General features: G+C 30.9%; 1 protein-coding gene across 5 annotated transcripts in view; it reads left to right on the top strand.

Moving 5' to 3' along the window:
• The window catches only part of Afti (aftiphilin), a 50927-nt gene that overhangs the window by 37385 nt on the left and 2554 nt on the right, over window positions 1-10988 (top strand). For all 5 annotated transcript variants that reach the window (XM_014436805.3, XM_014436804.3, XM_014436803.3 and 2 more), the window contains 2 exons: window positions 2258-2458; window positions 9023-9139. In XM_014436805.3, the coding sequence (XP_014292291.1) occupies window positions 2258-2458; window positions 9023-9139 (318 nt within the window). The remainder of the gene's footprint in view (window positions 1-2257; window positions 2459-9022; window positions 9140-10988) is intronic.

The following is a 10988-nucleotide window of genomic DNA, read 5'->3' as shown; positions in this document are numbered from 1 at the left end:
AGAATAAAGCAGTCTATTATCAGCAACCGTGAGTGTGTTTTCTTGTACCTTGTTTCCTTTTTTTTTGAGTTTATAACCCACTATCTAATAATAAAAAATAAATATAGGTATTAACATTATATAAATATGTTTTTAATGTATATTGGTTCTCATCACTAGAGACAAAATTTTTCTGTAATTTCATCTTTTATTCCCTAGATCCAAATTTCACCAGACTGCAACAGAAATTCAAATTGTGGAAAAAACATCCAAATATCAGTGATTAAATTTTGCGCAAAATTACATAGTTTGGGATTTTTCCACAATTTCGCACGTTTTGAACTTTTTCTGTACATAATGTCACATTTTACTCTTTCTTTGGCTAAGTTTTGGTTTTTATTGCATATAATTTAATTTAACTAATTTTCTTATATTATACACATTTAGGTGTATGTAAGCCAGTATTTGTTCATTTTATTAAGCAATGCTTTGATTAACATATTATGAGTTAAATTCAACCTTAAAAAAAAAATACGAATACAAGAGGTTAAAGTTCCTGGAATAGTATTAGCCAGTGGCTTCAAATAACTATGGAAAAGTATCTCTAGAATAAGCTTGTTATAGAGAATTTCACTATTATTGTTTTTAACTTAGATTCCTACTCCACAACTAGCCCTTCAATCTTCTTTTTGAGTTTGACGTGTCTAGTGGGATTTTCAATTTTTGTTTTTCTATATATTACCTATATATATTATTTTAAATAAAAATCATACATTTTGAAATTCGTCTACATTGACATATTATTTGCTAGTTTTTAAATAATGATAATGCTATATTATTATTAAATATTAGAGGAAATTAAAAAAATTATTTTGGTGGGAAGAATATTTTTAAATACTCCTTTGTACATAGTGCCTTACATATGTTTTATTTAGCTTAAAATTGAGGTAGTTTGAAAAATTGATTTGTAATTCATAGTAGAAATATAAAATCATTTAATACAATCAGCTTCCTCATAGCTCCTCAGTTATGGACAAAATTTTAGGGTTTTAATCAGAGTAGTTTTTTATGTATGTTTGCATTTATGTAGGTAGTATATAGCAAGTTTAATTTGATTCAAACAAGGTTAGGTAAGTTTCCCATGTATTAAAATTATAAATTAAACAATAAAGTTGATGAGTATTGCTGGATTTCAGTGTTTTGTACATATTTTGAGTTTTTTAATGCACAGAAATCTGGTCTCTACTCATTAAAATCTGGATTCTATTAGTTCCTCATTAGCGAATAATTCAGATTTATCGTATAGGTAGACCATCACAATAATGTCCTTGGAAATTGGTACAAGCAGGTGAGTATTATTTCTGCTTTTTAGCACCAGCATTTCCCTCTACACCCAGCTAAGCTGCAATAAAATATTGACAAAAATGGAGGTAGATCTGTTTTGAGCTTTGTTTTAATTGTAAAAATGACAAATGTTTGTGGTTTAAATGACATTCAGTGTTACTATCTCTGTAAATAATGAGAAACATCTTATCGCCTACTTTTGTTGATAAGGAGTCTTAAAACTCCAGAAATTTCTTTAGTTTGTCTTTAATGTTTCTTGAAAATTCACCATCTAACATCTATAAAACACCATATAAACTGATCTGAAAAATTATACTATCGAAGATTTTCATTCATAAGGTTTCAATATTTGCTTTTTCCTTGACCAATCATTTTACATAAAAAGTCGAAAATTTTTGGCATCCAGTCCAGATGATCAATCATGTCAGTTCAACACAAATTCTGATTTTGATTAAATTCAAGTAACATTATGCATTAAAAACAAATATTTATATGTGAGGCATATATCTATGTTTATTATATGTTTTAGACAAATTTTACATTGGACAATTGTTTTACCATTTTGTATAGTTCAGTTTCTTTTAACTTGTTTATTATTTCTTTATGATACTAGATTGTATTAAATTAGGAAACTAAAATTATTGGTCATTGATTTTTTTTTAGTTTATAAGCTTTGTCTATTCTGTGCCAAGTAAATTGCTATATTCTTGTTCCAGAAGATGAAATCAAAACGACCATTATTATTCCACTTTAAGAGTGTATTTTGAATAGAAAGATAATTGTGTCTGTAATATACTTATAATTGTTCTTTGGTTATGTGGCTATTACATATTAGTATTTTTATTTTTATCTGATGAATAAGTAAATTATTCTGTATATCATATTTCTCGTAGTTAATTTTTTATGACATATCATGATTAAACTGTGTTTATAGTTTCAATTCGGAGAAAGTGAAACAGTCCCAAAAGAAGGTACAGATCATATTTACGAAACACTTCAGTCAACTATAGAAAGTAACTATTTATGGAATAGTTTAAGGTGTTTTGAGGAAACACATGCCTTTAAGTATCAATGGTCAACTTCTTGTACTCAGATGAAGTTTTTGCAAGCTCTACATATTGATTCTAGAAATATTGTAAGTATTAGTTCATGTCTTAATCTCTAACTCATTTGTTTTGAAAATATACCAGATTTTTGGTAATAATAAAGAATTATTTTTTTTTTTAACTTTGGTGCAACAGACCGTGGAGGTCCAAGTAATAAATGTAATAGGTGCTTTAATTGCTTCTGATGATAGAAACCTACAAGCAAGAAAAATAAATATTTTTAAGGAGTCCTTCTCCCAATGTGATATTTGATATTGACCTAGAAATAGGCCTTTAACATCCACCTAGCATAACTTAAAGCTCCTGGTATAAGAAATGATGTCCCATTCTTCACAATGCCACCAAGAAAGATCTTGTTTCTGCCCAGAAAGGTGATGTTCATGAAATCCAAGAATGAGAGAGAGGATGTCATTCCACTTATGTAAATGTTATGGTCGAATTTGTTAATTTTCTCTAAATCTTTTGAAAAGTGCTACAGGTGGAACAGAAGTTACAAATCAGTGAATCAAAACTCTTCAAAAGCAACTAAAAAATGTGATGACTACAAGAGAGGTACAATAGATTACTAATTAACAAGTTTTCTAGATTTGTACAGATGCCATTTATTTTAGTGTGAATTTCTGGCATATCTTAGCCAAGTGCCTGAATTTTATTGCTCATATCCCTCTTCTCCACTGTTTGGAAAACAAATATGGCTCCTATACTTCTCTTGAACATGCTTTTACTTCAGGGATTCCCGGCAATTGCTCTTGCTCTTGTCTTGAAAAATTAATACGAGGGTGGTTTGTTCTCGGAATGTACTAGAATGAAGTGTCTTACCTTGGTGAAACTTCTTTTATTTTTCAACATAGTCTTCCTGTAGACTAATGCATTTGGTCCAGTGATGTTCCAATGCCTTGATCCCACCTCGAAAATAAGATTCCTCTAGGCCTGTAAAATACTTCTCCATTTCGGCTCAGTTCTTCCGTTGTAGGAAATCTCCCTCCACCTAGGAATATTTTCAGCTTGGGGAAGAGATGAAGGTCTGATGGTGCCAAATCAGGTGAATGTGGCAACAATTCGTACCTCAGTTCATGAAGTTTTGCCAATAGCACTTGTGTGCGGACAGGCGTTGTCCTGATGAAAGATGACTTTTTTCCTTGCTAAACCAGGCCTTTTTTTGCGTATCTTTTCCTGTAGTTAGTCTAGGAGGTTTTGCGTAGTATTGCCCCATAATTGTTTGACCAAGAGGAAGATAATCTATCAGCAGAATGCCTTTTGCATCCCAGAAAACTGAGGCCATGACCTTGCCGGGCGAACGTACTGCCTTTGCTTTCTTTGGTTGTGGTGATTCAGCATTTTTCCACTACTTTTACTGCTGTTTTGTCTCTGGGATATAGTAGTGGACCCAAGTTTCATCTGTAGTCACAAGCCGGCGCAAAAAATCTTGTTGGTTGCACTGAAAACTGGCCAGATTTTGTTCAGACATTTCCAATCTAGTGCGTGTATGGCCCAATGTCGCGGCACCCATCTTGTGGATAATTTTTTCATTCCCAATTCTTCGGTTAAAATGTGATATACCCGTTCAAATGACATCCCTCAGCTTCAGCAATCTTACACACTTTCAGTTGACGATCCTCCATGACCTTTTTATGCACTTTTACGATAAATTCTGGAGTTGTAGCACTTTTTGGCCATACACTACACGGATCATCATCTAAGCTCTCCCGACCAAATTTAAACTCGCTGGTTCACTTGTCAACAGTTGAATATGAAGGAACAGAGTCCCCCAGTGTGTTCTGAAAGTCAGCATGAATTTCTTTTGCTTTCATATCTTTCTTTACAAAGAACTTAATCACTGCTCGAATCTCAGTTTTTTCCATTGTCACAATTACTACACATCAAACAACAACAAAGAGTCGTCACTACCACTCACACCACGTGTTCACTCACAAAGGATGTGTGATTATTGTGTGAGAACCTCTTTGCTCTTGCACTGACATCTAGCGGTAATTCCAAGAACTTTTCAAACTCCACTTGTATTACTACCAGTCTATTAATGTTTTCAATATATGCAACTTTCCATCTCAGTCCAACATTAATTCTTGGCAGTCTTGCTTATCCAAATTATTTTCAAAGGTTTTTAAAAAAAGTTAAATTTATTATCTGGTTCTTAGTATTATGCCAAAACCTTCTGTAACAGCCACAAATAGGTGAACTATGTTTCTATTAATGTGTTTGCCCCTATCAAAAAGTTTAGAGAAGCAAGGAGTCAAAAATTTCAATTTACTTGAGTTTCCGAAACTCTTGCTACTTGCTATTTATTTGTTTATCAATGACAGAAGAATTTTTACAATTGTCATCATCACTGCTTTGGCTGCTTGGTGTATATCTTCTGTTTTTAATATAACAAATCGTCCATACTTTCAATATAAAATAATTAGTTGTACTGTTACAACTAAATTCCAACGGGTTTATTTGTTAAACATTTTTATATTTATTTTAAGGAAATTAATTTTCATCCTTTTTCACTTCTTTATTCCTTTTTTATACCTGAACAATGTCTCGGGCTCTTCTGCTGATTATCCAGTTATTATTAATTTGTGGAAATTTTGTTATTTAAGATTAAAAATCATTTTTTAAATTCACAACAGAATATGAGTCCTAATATTTTTTTTTAACTAACTTCTTTTTTTATCTTTCATTTTTTGCTGTTTTAAAATATTTGCCTTTTTAAATGTACTTCCTTCATTTCATGTCCATTCACTTGTCCAAATTTCAGAGCACTGTGACATTTGAGCATTGACAGTGCTCTGAAATTTGGACAAGTACATGTAAAAAGGCAAATATTATTTTAAAACCGTTAAAAATGAAAGATAAAAAAAGAAGCTGGTTAATAAAAAAATTAGGACTCATATTCCGTTGGAAATATATAAAATTAATTTTTAATCTTAAATGACAAATGTCCACAAATTAATAATAAGAACTGGATAATGGGCAGAAGAGCCCGAAACACAGTTCAGGTGTAAAAAAAGAATAAAGAAGTAAAAAAAGGGTGAAAATTAATTTCCTGAAAATAAATGTTTAACAAATTATCATTCCATTTCTTTCAAGTTCTTTTTCTTTTTTTTTTTTTTTCTTTTTTGCAGCTTCCATTCTGACAGTGCTTTAGTGTTCTTTCTTCCTTCTATTTCAGTTTTGGATTTATAGCAACCAAGGAGACCTGTCATTCTTTTGTCGCTGAAGTATTAAGGAATTATAGCCCTCTTCATTCTTCAACTGTTCCAAAGCTTTTGCATGAGCTATACCAAGGATATTGTCCATAATTTTCACAAAAAGATCTTCTTTTTTCCTTTCCGTATACTATTGAACCTTGTATCAAAACCACTATTTATAAAACACAAATTTATTTAACAAGAATGCACCAGGCTTGACCCAAACTACCGTATCATATTAGAGTGGTTTATTAAGACTTTGTCAAAGATTAGGCGCAGCTAACTACCAATTTTTGGTCTATCTGACCTGGTTAAAAAAAAAGGGTTATCCCACTGTGAATGATACCAGAGGATTTTTATATAGGTCTAATAGTGAATTCTGATTCAAACTTCGTCATCCAAATGATTATATAATACTTTCTCAACAAAGGTGTCTTCCTCAAGAGTATCCTGAACCTTCGAAATTGTATGACAGCCCATTGGAAATAACTTGATCTAAGTTCAATCAGTTACAGGTACTTGAACTGTTTTTTCAACTGTGATTACCATCCACTTAATGATTGTTCAAAGTACAAGTCTGATTAATGCCTGTATTTTGTTTTAATTCAACAATAATAAAATACTAATGTAGATTAGACAATGTCTAATTATTAAAAAAATGTCATTTTTTTATGCTAAAACCTGCTGTGCCAATAAATGACAATTTATAATCTGGTATATGCACAAATTACTCTAATTTGGCAATAATAAATAAATTATTTCATTTGAATGCCCAAAGATCAAATAATATGACATATATAACTTTAGCTTAAATTATTATTATAAAATCTGGTGTTAATAAAATTTTGCAGGTGAACATGAGGGGGTTTGATAAAATGTTTTATAGTGGAGTGCACACTATCTATATCCATCATCGTGTGTCCCTTTTCTAGTATAATGTATTTCACTTCTACTTTGAAATAATAAGTAAAATCACTCAATGCACTCACTCGCCGAAACCTTATTTCTATTTTGATATTCAACCCATCACTAATTATGGTGATATGTTTTTAAGAACTGCATGTAATTTTAAGGCAATCAATGATACAACTGTGCATGTGTGCATGTTCAGCTGAGCTCAAAACAAAAAGTCAACTAAGAAACTGAAATTACATATTTAAGGTGGATACATGCCTGAGTTGTGACAGCAATTTTTACAATAAAATCAACCGACTAGAAGTGCCATTTTATGGCTTGAACGATTTTGATTAAACTCAGCATGTCAATGTACAATTGAATAGTCTTTGATATCAGGTTGGTCTTATCCTCATTGAAATAGTCTAACGGGACTTAAATAATGAATTTTTAAAAAATCTTCCTCTAAACTACCTTTATTTGAAAAAAAAAAATTTCATTGTTAGTTATAATAAAAAATAGATGAATACAAAGTATTGAAGAATTTTATAAATTTCTAAAGGAGGAAAAATGACAAATAGAACAAGAACGCCGAGACCCCCAATCTTTCCGAATTGCATTACAGCTTCATTATCTTTTGTTAAATTGTTGTATTCTTGGCAGAAACAAAATTTATGTTCATTATTCTCACTTTGAAAAATCATTTTTATTGCTAAAGAAAAATCAAATTTTTTTGTTTTTAGTTGTCATCTTCCTTGATCTTCAGATTTTTTTTTTTTTATCAAACTCCAAGAGTCACTCAAAGAAATCAATAGCATTGTTGATTTGGGTCGCGCAGTTGTTGCTAACCCCAGTTAATTTCATTTATTTAAAAATTCATTCAGCCAGCTTAAGGACCACTTTTATTCTTTGAGGACATAGGACAGGAGCCTTCAGCCTGTTAATCACCTTCAGCCTTTGCCTCAAATAAACTCTCCTCCATCCATAATAAGGGCTCATAGTCCTAATGCAACCATCATAATTTCAAAGGGTCTCAATATTAATAAATACTACAATGACTTTAGTTGCTACAATGCGTTTAGTTATTTTAAGGACCATGTTCAACAAACCAGTCATTCTGAAAATTTCTATATTACTCCTACAATCTTTCTTTCAAACACTGCATTAAGGGACATACCTTCATATTTTACCTGTCTTGTTGTGTCAATCACAAACTAGATTCATAGTTTATGTTTTCTCCAAATAGCTAAAATTCTCTTCTATTAAAAATATTTAAATTTTTTACATACAATTTTTTTACCTCAGGTTGTTACTCTCTGTTTTTTAATATTATTTTTTTATCTCATTCAGAAGAAACTGGCAGCCAATTCTTAGCATCCACTCACACTTTTACATCATTGGCGTAGTGTTCTGAGGGTGAGCAGCCTACCATTTACCGTCAACACTCGATCATATTAGACTTTAAAATTTTAATAAAAATTTTGGTGGGTGCTGAAATGTTGCGGCCAACATTTTATAATAGATATTTTATAACATTCGTAATCTAATATAAATATAGAATGTATATAGGAATGTTGTTAAGGTGCATATTAAGTCACATATACAATACGGTACTAATCAGCCTGGCAACTATGGCTAATTCCACCCTTACTTACAGTGCTACACAGACAGTTGTATTTTCATCTTGCAATGAGGCTTTGTCTGGCCAGATGCAGAATTTCAATTCCTTTGACTTCAAGAGCATTGATTTACCTTCAATTAATTTACATCCTGGGCCCGAAGATTCACTAGTAGCTGTGAGTCAACGAAATCCTCATTTTATTACTAGAGAGAGTTGCAGATAATTCTTTCACTTATTTATTTTTTTATGTATAACCCCTTATTTTGTTAATGTTTTAATTCTTTCTTCTTTTCTGTATATTTTTATTTTTACATTAATTTTAGATTTATTTATCTTTTTTTTAATAAAATTTCAGTTTATTAAGAATATATATTTTGTTTAAATTTCAATATTGTTTATTATGAGATTTTCAGTTTTTCATTTAGAATTATCTCATTCTCATATTTATTTTATACATTTATATGCATACACTTATATACATTTTTACCAGCCCCTATGGAAGGCAGCTTAGGTAAGGTTCAACTTTGAACCTCCACTGCCACCACAATAGCACTTAATAATATTGTTTACTTCTTATCTATTTATTTTTTAATTATGTTTTTATTTAGCATTTATATTTTATTTATTAATTTTTAATTTTCCCTTCATTTATTTAAATAATTTTTTCAGCTTTGTGGTCCATGGAAATAAATGAATAAAATAAATTTGGCTGACACATCTTGTTCCATTAAGTGCTAATAGCACAATATTTTTGTTTTACTTTTTATTTTTAATTTATTGTTTTATTTGTTTTTTTATTTTTTAATTATGTTTCTATTCGGTCTTTATATTTCATTTATTCATTTTTAATTTTATCATTTTAATTATTCAAATCATGTTTTCAGCTCTGTGGTCCATGGAATAAAATGAATAAAATAAATTTGGCTGATACATCTTATTCATTTGAAATAAGTACCTATAATGTTGATGCCTTTTCATCCACTAATTCAACTAGAAATAAGGTGTGTACTCGCTGTTTGTTTTTCTATTATGAAATTACTGTATCCTTAAAGATAAAAAAGAAATTGTCCCCTGCAACCTTTACTTTATTTTAAATATAATCATAATGTGATTTAAATGTTTGATACTTTAACATTTAAAAACTGATGGTAGGCATCTTAAAGTAATCTCTTATATTTATTAATTTCTCCAAACGATTTATATTTAATCGTGTTCTTGATACTGTTGTAAATATCAAATAAATAAATTCCAAAAAAAAAAAAAAGTAGCCTCTATATGGTTGTAGTTGTTTTTATTATTTTCTCTCTCTTGCATAATTTATAATTTATTATAAGTTTATAATGAATAATATTTTATTGTTAATCAAAATCATTTCTATTCATAAAATACAGTTTTTGTTAATGATTACATTAGTCTACATAGTTAACATTCTTGTTGAAATCTTATTGTCTCTCAAAACAATCTGTTACTTTTATATTGTAACATTAAAATATGTGATTGAATAAAGTGTGCTCCCAGCATATTTTAATGTTTTCATTTTTTTTTTTAAATAAATAAATAGTAATATATGTTTTCAAAACAAATATATATATCCATTATTGGCAAATAAGTCTTTTCGGTTTTTTGGGGGGTGAAAGAAAACTAAGGATATTTTGTACATAATATTTATTTTAATCTACAATGTAATGTCCATTATTTTTGATTACCTTACCCCATCTCTCCAACAGCTGAATAATCCCATGTTCATTGAATGTCTATGGTTTATTAGCGAAAAATCAAGGTGCTCCCTGACACCCTGTTTGCTTTCAAACCGTTTTCCACTTTAGGAATTCTGTAGAGACCGGAATAAGTGGTAGTCACTAGGAGTAAGGTTCGGGGAATAGGGAGGGTGGGACAAAGATCCCATCCAAGGGCTAACAATTTATTGCGGGTGGCTAACGAAGTGTAGGGACACTCTTTTGATTTGCCAGTTCTGGGCGTTTTCTTTGAATTGATTCATCTAATTTTGTTAATTGTGAGCAATATAGAGTGTAATCAATCGATATACCTTGTGGTAACAGCTCATAAAAAATCACACCCTTGAAATCCCACTATACAGAAAGTATTATCTTCTTTGGGTGCAATCCTGCTTTAGATGTGATTCCAGGTGGTTTGTTGCTGGGTCTTCAAGATTTTTTCTGAACCACATTATCGTAGACAATCCACTTTTCATCCCCTGTCACAAGTCTTTTTAGAAATGGATCATTTTCTTGACATTTCCGCAGTGAATCGCAAATGGAAATGCGTGTTGCCAAGTTGGCTTTGGCCAGAGAGTGGGGAACCCAAACTTCAAGCCTAGAAACGTAGCCGAGCTTCTACAAATGATTTTCTATGCTTGTGTGTGATACATCCAGGACCTCTGCAATGTCTCGCACTGATTGAGATGGATTTTGATCAGCTAACGCCTTAACATCAATGGTTTCCATTTCTTGTGGGCGACCAGGTCGTGGTGTGTCATTTATGTCAAAATTCCCTGCTTGATACTTGGTAAACCAATTTTGGCACATGCACTCTGTTAAGGCATTATCCCCATAGACCCCGCATATTTTTTTATGTGCCTCTGCCGCTTGCTTTCCTTTTTTTAAAGTAATTAAGCAAAATATGCAATATTTTCCTCCATCTTCTCAGCTGGATCACAAACACAATACTGACCTAATCTTAACAAGTGTCAACAGACATAACTGTTTACATATTACAAATGGGATAAACAATCCTCTATTGGAATTAATTGCATCAGAAAAATGTGACTTATTATAAACAAAACATGATTACAAAAGCTGAAAGGACTTATTTGCCAACCCTATATATATA

The sequence above is a fragment of the Halyomorpha halys genome, unplaced genomic scaffold (assembly GCF_000696795.3).
Source record: "Halyomorpha halys isolate HHAL.00 unplaced genomic scaffold, Hhal_1.1 Scaffold2101.1, whole genome shotgun sequence".
NCBI classification, from domain to species: domain Eukaryota; kingdom Metazoa; phylum Arthropoda; class Insecta; order Hemiptera; family Pentatomidae; genus Halyomorpha; species Halyomorpha halys.
The sequence above is the reverse complement of the archived record's forward strand: the minus strand, read 5'-3'. Positions and strand labels throughout refer to the sequence as shown.